Source organism: Mobula birostris, chromosome 6, assembly GCF_030028105.1.
Source record: "Mobula birostris isolate sMobBir1 chromosome 6, sMobBir1.hap1, whole genome shotgun sequence".
Classification (NCBI taxonomy): Eukaryota; Metazoa; Chordata; class Chondrichthyes; order Myliobatiformes; family Myliobatidae; genus Mobula; species Mobula birostris.
The window spans coordinates 156,343,545-156,360,976 of NC_092375.1; the positions used below are offsets into that span (position 1 = coordinate 156,343,545).

At 39.4% G+C, this 17,432-nt stretch overlaps 1 protein-coding gene across 1 annotated transcript in view; it reads right to left on the reverse strand.

Annotated features, from left to right (window-relative positions):
• Positions 1-1,825: 1,825 nt before the first annotated feature.
• ankar (ankyrin and armadillo repeat containing) overlaps positions 1,826-17,432 on the reverse strand; it is a 77,692-nt gene continuing 62,085 nt past the window's right edge. The window contains exons 18-23 of the mRNA XM_072259767.1: positions 15,932-16,090; positions 8,820-8,937; positions 7,545-7,654; positions 4,239-4,435; positions 4,081-4,130; positions 1,826-1,902 (exon numbers count right to left, since the gene is read on the reverse strand). Coding sequence (XP_072115868.1) covers positions 1,826-1,902; positions 4,081-4,130; positions 4,239-4,435; positions 7,545-7,654; positions 8,820-8,937; positions 15,932-16,090 — 711 coding nt within the window. The remainder of the gene's footprint in view (positions 1,903-4,080; positions 4,131-4,238; positions 4,436-7,544; positions 7,655-8,819; positions 8,938-15,931; positions 16,091-17,432) is intronic.

A 17,432-nucleotide genomic window follows, 5' to 3' on the forward strand; every position in this document is an offset into this window, starting at 1 on the left:
AAGTCAAAAGATTGATAGATGGCAAACAAATTTGAATAAAATGTTGGCTGCACGTTGAGGTAAATACTTTATTCTTTCTGGTCAAAACATGAGAAATTTATGGTGGGGGCAAATTGCCAACACAAGCTCATATTTCTCATGTTTTGAGTCTCAGTTCTTACATTGCATGGAAGGAGGCCCTTTGACCCAACTCATCCATGCTGACCAAGATGCCTTCCTGTCCCATTTACCCACATTTGCTCCTTTCCCCTCTAAAATGTTCCTATCTATATGCTGATCGTACTTGCCTCTAGCACCTGCTGTTTGGTGGTGTCCCATGAGGACAGTTGGTTGTATTTCTGTTTTTCACTAATTATATAAGTAATCTGGAATCTGAAAATCACAAATTTACTGTACTTACCTTACATATTCATAGTGCATCTGATGCATTAACACAAAGAAATATGCAGATTTGAGGATGGTGTCAAATTGGGAGACTTGTAGAAACTGAAAGATAGAAGACTAATTTTTTTTTTAAATGGGCATGTACCTGGATATTGAGTGAACTGACACATATTTGAATAGAGAGATTAAGGTGGCTTTAGGTGGATGGTTCTAAACTGGAGAAGGGGTAAAACCTATAGGGATCTAATACAATGACAAGGCTGTTAAGCGAAATATATGCAGGTTTAGTAGTGTATATCTTCTCTGCCTATCTGTTCTAATAGAATTGACAAGCAGAGAAGATAGACATCTGTGTATATTTGTTAAACCAAGGCCAATTAAAGAAACTAGATCTATTACAAAAATAAGCATTAAGTTAGTTTTTTTTCCAACCTATTTTAAAAAATAGATATGTTCTTTCAAACTAGAAAAGAGAAAGTTTGGGTGACATATTGGAAATTTTTTAAAATGCAGAAGTATTTGGTGAAGCAATTGTCCTGGAAGGGAGACTCAACTAAGTGCTGGAAAATACATAACTACAACTAAAACATAGTGAATCTAGTTGAGGATTCAGGAGAAACTTATTTATCCAGAATATCTGAGTCTAATTCCCTATCACAAACAATGGCTATCTTAGTTGGCCTAGATGTTTTCAAGAGGATACGTGATGAAGCAGAAAGGAAAAGTATGACAGAGGAGTGGTACCAGTTAAGCTAAATTATGATTTTCTATCCTGCACAATGTTCATAATGTCATTCTTACAGTAATGTGGTGTACAAAAGCTTAGATATTCAAATCACTACTACGCTTGTGTTTTTAGGTACTTGGCAAGTAGCTTTTCAATTAAAAAATAAATTCATAATTCAATTGTTAAAATATTCTAGCTAAATTTTCTCAATCCTTTTTAATTTCATTGATAGTGAGATGCATTACTAAAGGTATTTCCATTCTATACCTTGACTATGAAGGAAGATAGTATTTCCATTTGCTATCAGAAGTTGTGAAAATGCTTTGACTCTGCCAAATGTAAATTAATTGGCTGTCATCATGACACACTGGTAAAACAGAATTGAGGTCCCTACATGTTGTCTTATCCCAGGAACTACCATCTACCAAAATAAACAAACAGACACATTTGTGGCATAACCATTTTAGAGAAGACAACAGGAAACTCACAACAGTACTATCATTCTGCCTGATATTTACCACAATTTAAAAATAGAAATAAAAGAAAATTGAACATCAGTAAGATTCTACATTCTATTTATATTCTAAAGCAAGAAATATATTGCCTGGTCAGAGTTCCAGTAAGAATACCTTTGATTTCATTATCAACATGAATGGATTTTGTTGCAGAACCACGAGTAATATCTTACTCTGAGATTCACCTGTCATAACTGTTTCATCTGGGAGTAGACCTTGTTTGTAAAGCCAAAGCTTTCATCTTTGCATATGGACATGTGGTTATTTTTGTTCTCTCTGATTAAAACAAGAAGATAGATTAATTAAACAATTTAGAACTTGCCTTTATTTAGCTGTCATTTAAAAGGTAAAGAGAATGTACAGTTGAAGTCAGAAGTTTACATACACCTTAGCCAAATACATTTAAACTCAGTTTTTCACAATTCCTGACATTTAATCCTGGAAAACATTCCCTGTCTTAGGTCAGTTACGATCAGTACCTTATTTTAAGAATGTGAAATGTCAGAATAATAGTAGAATAATTTATTTCAACTTTTATTTCTTTCATCACTTTCCCAGTGGGTCAGAAGTTTACATACACCTCGTTAGTATTTGGTAGCATTGCCTTTAAATTGCTTAACTTGGGTCAAATGTTTTGGATAGCCTTCCACAAGCTTCTCACAGTAAGTTACTGGAATTTTGTTCCATTCCTCCAGACAGAACTGGTGTAACTGAGTCAGGTTTGTAGGCCTCCTTGCTAGCATGCGCTTTTTCAGTTCTGCCCACAAATTTTCTATCGGATTGAGGTCAGGGCTTTGTGATGGCCACACCAGTACCTAGACTTTGTTGGCCTTATGCAATTTTGCCACAACTTTGGAGATATGCTTGGGGTCATTGTCCATTAGGAAGACCCATTTGCGACCGAGCTTTAACTGCCTGACTGATGCCTTGAGATGTTGCTTCAATATATCCACATAATTTTCCTTCCTTGTGATGCCATCTATTTTGTGAAGTGCACCAGTCCCTCCTGCAGCAAAGCACCTCCACAACATGATGCTGCCACCCCCATGCTTCACGGTTGGGATGGTGTTCTTCGGCTTGCAAGCCTCACCCTTTTTCCTCCAAACATAACGATGGTCATTATGGACAAACAGTTCAATTTTTGTTTCATCAGACCAGAGGACATTTCTCCAAAAAGTACGATCTTTGTCCCCATGTGCACTTGCAAACTGTAGTCTGGCTTTTTTATGGCGGTTTTGGAGCAGTGGCTTCTTCCTTGCTGAGCAGCCTTTCAGGTAATGTCGATATAGGACTCATTTAACTGTGGATATAGATACTTGTCTACCTGTTTCCTCCAGCATCTTCACAAGGTCCTTTGCTGTTGTTCTGGGATTGATTTGCACCTTTCGCGCCAAAGTACGTTCATCTCCAGGAGACAGAATGCGTCTCCTTCCTGAGTGGTATGACAGCTGCGTGGTCCCATGGTGTTTAAACTTGCATACTATTGTTTGTACAGATGAACGTGGTACCTTCAGGCGTTTGGAAATTGCTCCCAAGGATGAACCACACTTGACATCATTTTCTGAACTCAATCCGATAGACTATTTGTGGGCAGAACTGAAAAAGCATGTGTGAGCAAGAGGCCTACAAACCTGACTCAGTTACATCTGTCTGGAGGAATGGAAAAAAATTCCAGTAACTTACTGTTAGAAGCTTGTGGGAGGCTATCCAAAATGTTTGACCCAAGATAAACAATTTAAAAGCAATGCTACCAAATACTAACAAAGTGTATGTAAACTTCTGACCCACTGGGAAAGTGATGAAAGAAATAAAAGCTGAAATAAATCATTCTCTCTACTATTATTTTGACATTTCACATTCTTAAAATAAAGTAGTGATCCGAACTAGCCTAAGAGAGGGAATGTTTTCCAGGATTAAATGTCAGGAATTGTGAAAAACTGAGTGTAAGTGTATTTGGATAAGGTGTATATTTAGTATTGGTTGAGAGAAACATTTAAAAAAATATCTGGTAGATATAGAATTGATTTAAGTGTTAGAACTTTGTTCTTTGATTTTGAGGTTAATTGACATTGTCAGATAAGATTTGGTGAAATATTTCATTCTTGGGACAATACTTCCATTGATAAAACCTCAGTGTTACAGTGGACTGTGTGCTCTGATACTGAGCTTAAATTCTGACTGAAGAGGAGAGAAGCTTTTAAAAAGAGCTAATTTGATACAAGTGCCTTGGTGTAACTTTGATTTCAATATCTTTCCACCTAACCACTTGTGGATAGTTTGATTAATGTTTCATGAAATGTTTGTCCTCTATTTTTTTCTCAATGGTGATAAAATTATTGATTCATAATTATATAATTTATAAACTTGGAACAAATTTGGTCCTTTGATTTAAATGGAGGTGTAAATTACCTTATAGAAATCACCATTGAATTGAAGAATATGGATAGGATTTACCTTTCTCTTCTGCTCTGACCACAACCAGTTGTCCTTCGATTAATTGCAATCTGGATTTTTTAAAAAAACAGCATATCAGGAGTTTACTAATCCTAGTGAAGCTGTTTTTAAGAAAAGCTGTTCAATTTTTAATTTTTCTCAACAACAGAATGTTATACCTCTCTGATGGCAAGCCAACTAGTTTTTGCACATCGAATTCATCTATAAACTCTTGGCAAATTTTGCCATCGGGACTTATGTTAGATATTAAAAGGTCAAATAATTCTGGATGATTCCTGCATTCCACCAATAGGCGACGATGAGCAGCTCGATTAAAACTCAAGTATCCTAAAGCTGTAGCACAAGACTCACGGACCTGAAGCAACCAAACATTTATATTAAAGCTTATCAAAGTGAAAGACAGTGTAAACATAACTATAAAAATTCTATTTATAGCTGATCATACTGCATCTGAAAAGGAAGGAGAAAGCTGGAGATACTGATGCAGGTTCATCGCAAGAACTGAATGAAAAATCACTGGTCACAATATGGTAGGCTGCAACTAAGTGAATATGAGGGAGAAGCAGGAAGATGGATCAAGTAGCAGGAAGTAGATTCGTACTTAGGGAGCAAGAATAGTAAGCCAGGAGTTGTGCATGAGCTGTAGGCCACAAAGTGGTACACAATAGCTCGAGATAGAGGCATTTCCAAGTAAGCTTCTTTAACATGAAACAGGTTCCAGTTATCAGATTCCAGAGTCTGAAACCTGCAAAGGTAGATATCTTTAAATCTTGCTGAAGAAAACCACAAGAAAACTATGAATGCCAACTTCTGCTTGAATGGCCGTTCCTCCTACCAGTCACACACATGTATGTAATCCAAAAACCCAGAAGCACATGCCTGTGTTCCTTTGAATTAATGCATCAGATACACAGAGAATATATAAGGAAATTAAGCCCATGATTTTCCTTTCCAAGTAATTGTTCGTTGAATTGAAACACACATACTAAACTGTACAAACCAACAATAACATTTCAATATTTTGGGCAACAATTGAAAGTTAAAAATATTACTAATGAATAGAGAATTCAAGAGAAACCACTCCGATTATGATATAAATGTAGGTCATGAATTACTGGGTAAGCAGGTTGGGAGATTTAGGGAAAATCTAGATAGGTGCAGGAGAAAGAAGTGAATAGAAAATAAAGAGCAAACAAGAAAAAAATTGCAGATGCTGGAAATCTGAGCAACACATACAAAATGTTGCAGGGACTCAGCAGACCAGACAGCATCTATGGAAGAAAGTACAGCTGACGTTTCGGCCTGGAACATCGATTGTACTTTTTTCCATAGGTGCTGCCTGGCCTACTGAGTTCCTCCAGCATTTTGTGTGTGTTGTTCAGAAAATAAAGAATGTGCAGAGTGTGTGAAGAAAGATGTGTGAACTGCATTGTAAGTTGGTATGAAGGGTGTTCTGTGTTGGTTTAAGAAGGCAGAGTGTTGGACTTTAGGATGTAGGTACAATGAAAACCGTTCCCATTGAGCATATAAAATGGCAAGTGTTGTGTATAAAGATGGACCAATAGATGTACTCCATTTAGATTTCCAGGAGGTATTTAATAATATGTTGCATTAAAGAATACTGGGAAAAATAAATGCTTATCATGTGGGTTATAACATGTTGGTGTTTGTGATATGAGATAGGTGTGGATCAAAGAGTGGCTGGCTGACAGAAAGCAGGAAAGGCTTAAATGCTGTTTCTCTGGTAGGTAGGTAAGGTAATGGTATGTTACAGGGAGTGGTTCTAGGTCCTTAACTTTTATGATTTATATAGATGATTTGAATGAAAGCAAAAAAAAGGATTGTTTCTAAATTTGCTAATACAAATATGGATAAGAAAATAAGTAGTGAAGAGGAGGTAAGGAGACAGAAGAATATATATTGGTTAACTGAAGCCAATACAGTATCTGACAAACAAAGAAGTAATGTGGGAAAATATGAAATACTTTATTCTGGCAGGGAAAAAACAAAATAAAAGAAGCTAAATTGTGAGAAATAGCAAAGCTCTGAGATGCAGGGATATCAAATTTGCAGAAGGTTTATATGCAATTACAGGAAATAATTTGGAAAGCTATCAGCATGTTACTGTTTATTGCAAGGGGAATTGAATAAAATAAACTTTGGATGTTTTGCTTTAGTTGTATTTTCCAGACAGACATTCATGATTCTGTATGCGTCATAGAGTCATGAGACCGGGAACAGACCTTTTATCCGACAAAGCCCATATCAACCACCCATTTAAATTAATCCTACATTAATCTCTTTCTTTTTCTCCCCCGCAATTTCATCATCTCATCATGACTTGTATCCACTATGGACTTGTGGATTCAGAGGTGGCAGAAAATACCACTGTGAGAACTGCAATTATTTCCACCAATTGAGTACAAAATCTTGTAGGAAGGATGTTTCCAGGGTTGGAGGTTTTGAGTTACAAAAAGATACTAGGTAGGCTGAGACTGTTTTCCCTGGAGGGAGGGAGCTGAAGAATGACCTTATAGAGGTTTATAAAATTATGAAGGTCATATATAGGGTAGACAGTCAGTCATTGCCTTTTTCCCTGGGTAGAGGAGTCTAAACCCATAGGATACAGATTTAAAGTGAGAGAGGGAACATTTAAATGGGGCCCTGAAGAGCAATTTTTTTTTTTTTTTTAAACACAGAGGGTGGTGGGCATATGGAATGAGCTATGAGAGGAAGTGGTAGAAGCAGTTACTATTAGAAATTTTAAAAGACATTTGTAAAGGTTTGGATGGATAAGAGTCAAATGCAGTCGAATGGGACTAGCTCAGGAAGGTACGTAGATTGGCATGTCTGTTGAGCTGAAGGGCATGTCTTTGTGCTAAATAACACTACATTCCCTATAAACGTGTAGGACATAAGGATCATTGCTGCCTGAAAGAACATATGTTTTGTGTCTGAAGTCTTGATCTTCAAATACCCTAGTTCACAATCAATGATGGCCAGTGTTAACACTTTAAATGCAGTGATGATTTTTTTATGAATGGTATCTGCCTTTGCTGACTGGTGGCTTCTGAGAAATGGCAAATGATCCATTTTTCCTTGGTCTTTCCATGAATTTTTATGAATGGAGGGCACAAAGACTTATGCAGTCTAAACTGCTGAAATTAAATACAGGTATCAATGCAATTTCTGCTGAAATTTCACCTCCAAGTCAGATTCAAAACCACATGCTCCCTGGAACAAAATAATATATTCTTTAATTGCCAATGATCAAAGTCAGAAATGTCATTAAGTCCATGTTTAATTGTCACTTCTACATATTGTAGAAGATGAGGATGTCTTCCTATGCATCAATACTATGAATAGTAACGTGAACAAATCAACTTATTCTTTGTAACATTAATGTTTCAATGGAGGCAAAGACTGATTCACTAAGTCTTTACTTCCATTTGTGTTTCCTTTACCTGTTCCCTCTCAGCATATAAATGTGGACAAAGGTTCTCTACTGCTCCCATGGTAATCATGGCATCAGTAATACCTGCTCGAGTTTGTGTAAGAGAAGTCAGCAATTGACCTGCAAGGAGAAAAATTGTATACCAGAGTATATTCAGTCATTTAAAAGACAAGTATACCATGTTCAAAAGTAAAACATTTTGGGAAAAACAGTTTGGATGAACTAATGGGCTAATCAAGAATTAATGACTACAATTATGTCAGGTACTGGTGAGAAATCTGAATGTTCTCTGCCTCCTAAAAGGATATAGTTGTGACAAAGGGAGCACAACAATGGTTCACTATATTGATTCCGTGGGGTAGAGTGGAGAGTTGGGTTTGTTTCTGTTTTGGGGAGAGATTAAACAGACTGGGATTATAACTGCTAGATAAGCAAGTAATTTAAATAAAGAAGGGAGCAGTGTTTCAAAACTGGGATGGGAAGGATTTTCTTCACTCAAGGTTTTTTTTTTGACATTTTTGCTATTCTGTTTATTTTTTTCTTTATCTAGTATTGGACCTGCCCTGTAAGGAGGGGAGTGGGTGGCATTTAAGTCCAGTACTGACAAATCATGTTTTTATTCAGTTTAAGGATAGAAACAAAAACTGATTTTAAATTGTGTAATACTGAAGAAAGTTTAATATCTAGAAGACAGTGAAGATGAGCACTGATAGAAAAAGTATTTAAATCTATTCCTGATGGGCAATATTTTTTATTTGTCTTTTGTCTACTGTTTAGCTCTTAATTAATTTACTCATCTGTCATTTCTTTCTACAAAATAAAACAGTAAAAATATCTAATCAATATTCAGTACATGCTTTTTTGAAACTTTTCAGCAAACAAAGTTCTTCCCACTTCTAAAATGAACTTAAGGAATAGGGCAAACAAAGGAACACATTTAGTAAGGCACTTTAACCCTAGAAAAACGACCAGCATAAAGTAATGATGTAGGGGGATGGAATTTTCACTTATTTCTTCCACGGGATGTGAGGGTCACAAACAAGACATTAGCTATTTAGATCATTGATAATTTTGGTACACAATTAGCACCATGAATTTAGTATCAACCAACCTGCAATTAGATAGCAGTGAATGCCTAATGCAGAGGGTAGATGGATTTCCACTGGTCTAAATTCTATTGGGTTAATAAATTGGTTCATAAGTGTTACGTTGTTAAAAAAAATTATATACAGTGTATAGAGGTTAGTCACTTTGTTGAAAAAAGTTGGGATAACAAATATTTTACCTACTACAATAATCGTGAATGACTTTTCCGACTTAAGAAGATTAACTAAAGTTACAATGCCTGTGGCTGTTAGTGTGACCTCATCCATACCTACGATCACCTTCGCTAGTATTATCATCTGTATCAATTTGAAAAGAAAGAAACTATTATCAGGTCTTTTGGCATGCATTTCACATATCAATAGACTAACAGACATTTCTCATTTTAGGCACACTTTTATTCTTTAGGATTTTGCAAGTTTTATTTACATACAGACTTACACCTATATAAGGCTCTTCGTCATATATTACGTACCTTCACTGAATCATGATTTTATCACTGTAAATATGTAATTATTTTGACACATATGGTAGTTGGTTCCAGACAGCATGTTAAATCATTATGCTAGAAATTAAACTTATCGTGGAGAGTTTTAAATTTAGAAAATAAATTCTATTATAAAGATAGAGGGTAGTGACTTAATCTTCTTTAATGAGAATGCTTTTTTTGAATACATACTTTTTTTCATTTCTGGTTATGCTACCATAAATATTATAATTTTTAATAAAAGACACTGTCAGATAAACCATTCACTAATGGTAACACAAATTCCTACAAGAATGGGGATAAAACAAGACAATGTGGATACAGAATGATTACATCCTTCACTCAGGAGAAGCCCATCAGGGGAGTAAAACCTAGTAACCCCTAGCTCTGGTTTGAACTGAGTGTGTTCTATATAATGTAGTTAATCACTACATTGATTGTCCTTATCTCAAACAATAATGAGGTGCCCTACAGGGAAGAAGTCATCTCTTTGACACAGTAGTGTAAAGAAAACAACCTCTCCCTCAATCCTCTCCCTGGATTACAGGAGGAATGGAGATGGGCTAGCCCCTATTGACATCAATGGATCTGGGGTTGAGAGGGTAAACAGCTTCAAGTTCCTTGGCATCCACATCACCGAGAACCTCACGTGGTCTGTACACACCAGCTGTGTGGTGAAAAAGGCACAATAGCACCTCTTTCACCTCAAACGGTTGAGGAAGTTTGGTATGGGCCCCCAAATTCTAAGAACTTTCAACAGGGGCACAATTGAGAGCATCCTGACTGGCTGCATCACTACCTGGTATGGGAACTGTACCTCCCTTAATTGCAGGACTCTGCAGAGAGTTGTGCGGACAACCCAGCACATCTGTAGTTGTGAACTTCCCATGATTCAGTACGTTTACATGGACAGGTAAAAAGGGCCTGTAGGATCACTGGGGACCCAAGTCACCCCAACCACAGACTATTCTAGCTGCTACCATCTGAGAAGCGGTAACGGAGCATAAAAGCCAAGACTAACCAGCTCCGAGCCAGCTTCTTCTACCAGGCCATCAGACTGATGAACTCACACTGATTTGAGTGTACTCTATATTATATTGACTGCTCTATTTGTTATAAATGACCATGATTGCACATTTAGATGGAGACGTAATGTAAAGATTTTTACTCAAGTGTGTGAAGGATGTAAGAAATAAAGTCAATTCAATTGGACAGAGGGTCTTGGTGATTTTAATAATGTGACAGACTGCAAACTATAACACATCATTAATATAACCTTATTGAAAAGAGTTTGCCACATTAAGGATCATGATTTTATTGACCTTCTTTAGTTGTGAGTATAACAGGTGACATAGCTTGCTGAACAAAAGCACCTCAGACATCACTTCTCAGTAAAATTAATAAAGTATTCCTGTTCCCTGACAAACTGCTAAAATGACAAACTGTAAAATATGGCTCATCCCTCCCACTTCCTCCCCACCCCTAATTATAGCTGCTCCTGCTATACTTCTTTGTTGCATTCTTTGTTGGTCTCTCACTTCCTTCAGAATATGAATCAGGTTAATTATCAGTGTCTTATATGATGTGAATGTGTTGTTTTGTGGCTGTAATACAGTGCTAAGACATACAAATTAATGTTGCAAAATAAATAAATAGTGCATGAAAGGGAATACTAACATTGTGTTCATGGACCATTCAGAATTCTGATTTTGGAGGGGAAGAAACTGTTCTTGCTCATTGAGTGTGGGTCTTCAGGCTCCTGTACCCTCTCCCTGATGAGAAGAGTGCAAGTCCTGGGTGGTGGAAGTCCTTAATGATGGATGCTTCCTTCTTAAGGCACAGCCTCTTGAAGATATCCTCAGCTGTAGGGAGGGTTGAGCCTGTGGTGAAGCTGGCTGAGTCTACAACCCTCTGTAGCCTCTTGTGATCCTGTATATTGGAACCTCCATTCTGTATTGTGAGGCAACTAGTCAGAATGCTCTCCAGCATACATCTATAGAAATTTGCAAGTGTCTTATCAAATCTCATGAAATTCCTAATGAAGCAGATCCTCAGTGATGTTCAAACTTGGAACTTAAAGCTGTTCACCTTTTCCACTACAGGTCGCTCAATGAGGACTTACATGTCTGCTGTTCCAATTTCTCTTTCCTGAGGTCCACAATCAGTTCCTTGGTCTTGTTGATATTGAGTGAAAGATTGCTGTTTCAATACCACTCAACCAGCCAATCTATCTATCTCTTGTATGGCTCCTTGTCACCATCTGAGATATTACCAACATCAGTGGTAACATCAACAATTTATAGATAGCATCTGAGCTATGACTGGCCATACAGTAATGAGTGTAGAGACAGCAGAGCAATGGTCTAAGCACATACCCATAAGGTGTGCTTATGTTGATTCTCGTTGAGTAGGAGATCCTACCATTTCACCCATGAATGGATTCAGATTCAAAGTTCAAAATAAATATATTATCAAAGGACATATATGTCACCATATACAATCCTGAGAATCATATTCTTGCAGGCATTCGTAGTAAATACAAGAAACACAAATGAGTCAATGAAAGACCACGCCCAATGAACAAACAACTAATATGCAAAAGACAACAAACTGTGCAAATACAAAAAGAAAGAATAATAAATAAGCAATACATATAAATGAAGAGTACTTGAAAGTGAGTCCATATGTTGTGGGAAAAGTTCAGTGATGGGGTGAGTGAAGCTGAGTGAAGTTATCCCATCTAGATCAAGAGCCTGATGGTTGAGGGGTAATAACTATTCCTGAGCCTGGTAATGTAGGTCCTGAGGCTCCTGTACCTTCTTGTTGATGGCAGCAGTGAGAAGAGAGCATGACCGAGATGGTGGGGGTACTTGATGATGGATGCTGCTTTCCTGCAACAGGACTCTGTGTAGATATGCTTAATGTTACCAGTAATGTACTGGGCTGTAGCTAGTACTTTTTGTATGCTTTTCCATTCAAGGGCATGGGTGTTTCCATATCAGGTCGTGATGCAACCATTCAATATATTCTCCACCACACATCTATAGAACTTCATCTAAGTTTTAGATAATATGTCAAATCTTTGCAAACTTCTAAGAAGGTAAAGGCTCTTCTGTGCTTTCTCTGTAATGTTTTACATGCTGGATTATTAATGAAGCAGCCAGAAATACCTGCAAAATATTGTTCTCTGGAGAGAAGTGAATTTCCATGTGTTTTAAAAGTCAAGAGAGAAAGGTCCTTACATTAAACAGTAATCTATAAAAAAAAAATGTAAAATCTGTAAATTTTTGATGATGAATAGTCCGGATGAGAAGGGTTCCTTTACCTTTCAGTTCATTGCACAATACCTAATCCAGAATAGCTGATGCCCTAGTGGGTTCAACCATGAGCTGCTCTAAAAAAACATCTTGTAGGCATTCTACAAATTTCCCCCTCTTGGGATCCAGCAACAACCTGATTTTTCCAATCTACCTGCATATTGAAATCTTCATGACTATCGGAACATTGCTTTTTTGACATGCATTTTCTATCTCCTGTTGTACGTTATAGCCCACATCTTTGCTACCATTTGAAGGTCTGTATATAACTCTCATCAGGGTATTTTTACCCTTGCAGTTTCTTAGCTTCACCCAGAATGATTCTACACCTTCCGATCCTATGTCTTCTCTTTCTAATGATTTGATTTCATTTTTTTAACCAATAGAGCCATGTCATCCCCACCCCCACCCCACCTACATGCCTGTCCTTTTGATACAATGTGTATCCTTGGATGCTAAACTGCCAGCTATAATCTCCTTTTAGCCACGATTCCGTGATGCCCACAATATACCTGCCAATCTGTAAATGTGCTACAAGTTCATCTACCTTATTCTGTATACTGCATGCATTCAAATATAACACCTTCAGTTCTATATTTAGCACCCTTTTTGATTTTGTCCACCTTTTACATTACAATTTATCCCATTGACAGCAACTCCGCCCTCTCATCAGCCTGTCCTTGCTAGCAGTCTCACTACACACTAGTTCTGTTTGTAAACCAACTACTCCTTCCTTAGCCCTATCACTCTGGTTGCCATTCCCCTGTCAAATTAGTTTAAACCCTCCCAAGCGGCTCTAACAAATCTGCCTGCAAACTTATTAGTACCCCATAGGTTCAGGTGTAACCCTTCCCTTTTGGACAGGCTGTACCTTCCACAGAAGGGGTCCCAATGATCCAGACGTCTGAACCCTTGCCCCCTGCAGTAGTTCCTCAGCCACGGCAAATCTATCACATGCTCCTATTGTAACCCTCACCGGTGTGTGGCACAGGCAGAAATCCAGAGATTCCGACCTTGGAGCTCCCGCTTTTCAGCTTTCTGGCTTGCTCCCTAAAATCTCTCATGTAGGGTTGTACTGTGTACAGAAATATATCCTGTAAGTCTTTATTTCACTAACTCACCCCAATTCTATCTTCAACTTTCATACACTATCACCAAATAAACAACTAATAATGATCTGGACCAAAGCCAGGTACCCAGGACCGACCATGACCTGGACCCTCAAAAATCAGAAGGGTATGTACCTAATTTGGACACGGGATTATAATAGGTAGGTACGACAGACAGCATGAACATGGTGAGCCAAAGGACCTTTTCAGAGCTGGACAACTCCATGACACTAAGGCTGGAGGTGCATTCTGGATATAAGTTTTTAGAATGTAAAGATGATTGGATTCATTTATCAGCAAACAACAGGAATTCTGCAGATGCTGGAAATTCAAGCAACACACATCAAAGTTGCTGGTGAACGCAGCAGGCCAGGCAGCATCTGTAGGAAGAGGTGCAGTCGACGTTTCAGGCGGAGACCCTTCGTCAGGACTAACTGAAGGAAGAGTGAGTAAGGGATTTGAAAGTTGGAGGGGGAGGGGGAGATCCAAAATGATAGGAGAAGACAGGAGGGGGAGGGATAGAGCCAAGAGCTGGACAGTTGATTGACAAAAGGGGATACGAGAGGATCATGGGACAGGAGGTCCGGGAAGAAAGACAAGGGGGGGGGGGAACCCAGAGGATGGGCAAGAGGTATATTCAGAGGGACAGAGGGAGAAAAAGGAGTGTGAGAGAAAGAATGTGTGCATAAAAATAAGTAACAGATGGGGTACGAGGGGGAGATGGGGCCTTAGCGGAAGTTAGAGAAGTCTATATTCATGCCATCAGGTTGGAGGCTACCCAGACGGAATATAAGGTGTTGTTCTTCCAACCTGAGTTGGCTTCATCTTTACAGTAGAGGAGGCCGTGGATAGACATGTCAGGATGGGAATGGGATGTGGAATTAAAATATGTGGCCACTGGGAGATCCTGCTTTCTCTGGCGGACAGAGCATAGATGTTCAGCAAAGCGGTCTCCCAGTCTGCATCGGGTCTCGCCAATATATAAAAGGCCACGTCGGGAGCACCGGACGCAGTATATCACCCCAGTCGACTCACAGGTGAAGTGTTGCCTCACCTGGAAGGACTGTTTGGGGCCCTGAATGGTGGTAAGGGAGGAAGTGTAAGGGCATGTGTAGCACTTGTTCCGCTTACACGGATAAGTGCCAGGAGGGAGATCAGTGGGGAGGGATGGGGGGGACGAATGGACAAGGGAGTTGCGTAGGGAGCGATCCCTGCGGAATACAGAGGGAGGGGGGAGGGAAAGATGTGCTTAGTGGTGGAATCCCGTTGGAGGTGGCGGAAGTTACGGAGAATAATATGTTGGACCCGGAGGCTGGTGGGGTGGTAGGTGAGGACCAGGGGAACCCTATTCCTAGTGGGGTGGCGGGAGGATGGAGTGAGAGCAGATGTACGTGAAATGGGGGAGATGCGTTTAAGAGCAGAGTTGATAGTAGAGGAAGGGAAGCCCCTTTCTTTAAAAAAGGAAGACATCTCCCTCGTCCTAGAATGAAAAGCCTCATCCTGAGAGCAGATGCGGCGGAGATGGAGGAATTGTGAGAAGGGGATGGCGTTTTTGCAAGAGACAGGGTGAGAAGAGGAATAGTCCAGATAGCTGTGAGAGTCAGTAGGCTTATAGTGAGGCAACACTTCACCTGTGAGTCGACTGGGGTGATATACTGCGTCCGGTGCTCCCGATGTGGCCTTTTATATATTGGCGAGACCCGACGCAGACTGGGAGACCGCTTTGCTGAACGTCTACGCTCTGTCCGCCAGAGAAAGCAGGATCTCCCAGTGGCCACACATTTTAATTCCACATCCCATTCCCATTCTGACATGTCTATCCACGGTCTCCTCTACTGTAAAGATGAAGCCACACTCAGGTTGGAGGAACAACACCTTATATTCCATCTGGGTAGCCTCCAACCTGATGGCATGAACATCGACTTCTCTAACTTCCGCTAAGGCCCCACCTCCCCCTCGTACCCCATCTGTTACTCATTTTTATGCACACATTCTTTCTCTCACTCTCCTTTTTCTCCCTCTGTCCCTCTGAATATACCTCTGGCCCATCCTCTGGGTCCCCCCCCCCCCGTCTTTCTTCCCGGACCTCCTGTCCCATGATCCTCTCGTATCCCCTTTTGCCTATCACCTGTCCAGCTCTTGGCTCTATCCCTCCCCCTCCTGTCTTCTCCTATCATTCCGGATCTCTCCCTCCCCCTCCAACTTTCAAATCCCTTACTCACTCTTCCTTCAGTTAGTCCTGACGAAGGGTCTCGGCCTGAAACGTCGACTGCACCTCTTCCTAGAGATGCTGCCTGGCCTGCTGCGTTCACCAGCAACTTTGATGTGTGTTGCTTCATTTATCAGGTTAGCTTTAGAGATAATTCCCCTGGAAGAATACCTGAAATGCAGCATTGGCCCGATCCACTTCTTTTCCAGATTGCAAAAAATTCTGGTATATTGATGCAGGAATGCCTCCAGATTCATGTATCAGAAGTTGCTGCTTTGGACTGTTGAATGCACAGAGGGCTAAAGCTCCACCTACTCTTAAAATACCATCCTGAAACATGACAGATAAATAATAACCACAATGAATTTAATTGATTATTGAAAAATATATTAACAGAAATGAATAATAAGCAATTTTAGCTACTGTATATTATGGTCATGGAAATAAGTAATACCAAATTTTATCTACTGTACATGAAGTATACATCTGAAATCAATTTATTTGGTTACAAAAGGTGTACCTTTAGTATAGATTTTTAAAATTATACATGACTGTCTTTGAAATATGCACATCTCCATTAAAATGCTGCACATTCCTTTTCATCTTGAGTCATGGCTGATGAACAAGTATAGAAGTGCTCTCTACTTTCATGTGTTTTTTTTTCCCCATGGATGCTTTTACAGCAAATAGTTAACCTGGGATCATCCGGACTCTATGGTTCAGTTTCTGAGGTTCATGTCACTATCGGTTAATGTTTTGTTTATTTGCAGTCACATTTAACATTATATAAAGAAGATTTATTGTTACAGGGATTTTACACAACAAAATATAACAACATAACTACAATATTTAATGAATGAGATAATTCATTTTAATTTACAAAACATTGTGGAATGTCCATTCCATTCACACTTAAGAATGGTCCACCAAAATATTCACAAGATATTCTGATACCTAAAAAGACCAAGGTAACATGTCTGAACGCCTGGCATCCTGTCGCACTCACCTCAATAATAAAATGCTTTGAGAGGCTGGTCAAGGACGGCATCTGCAGCATACTATCACCCACACTGGATCCCCTACAATTTGCCTACTGACACAACCGATCGACAGATGACGCAATAGCCACAGCTCTACACACCGTCCTTACACACCTGGAGAAGAGGGATGCTTATGTGAGAATGCTGTTCTTGGACCACAGTTCAGCATTCAACACCATAATTCCCTCCAGGCTCGGCAAGAAGCTCACAGACCTCGGCCTTCAACTTTCCTTGTGTAGTTGGATCCTGGACTTCCTGTCAGATCGCAGGCAGGTAGTAAGGATGGGTTCCTTCACTTCTGCCCCTCTGACCCTCAACACAGGTGCCCCTCAAGGCTGTGGACTAAGCCCCCTCCTTTACTCTCTGTATACCCATAACCGTGTCGCCACCCACAGCTCCAATCTGCTAATTAAATTTGCTGATGACACTACACTGATTGGCTAAATCTCAAATAATTATGAGGCAGCCTACAGAGAAGAAATCATCACCCTGACACAGTGGTATCAAGAAAACAACCTCTCCCTCAATGTCGCAAAAACAAAGGAGCTGATTGTCAACTACAGGAGGAATGCAGACAGGTTAGCCCCTGTTGACATCAATGGATCTGGGGTTGAGAGGGTGAACAGCTTTAA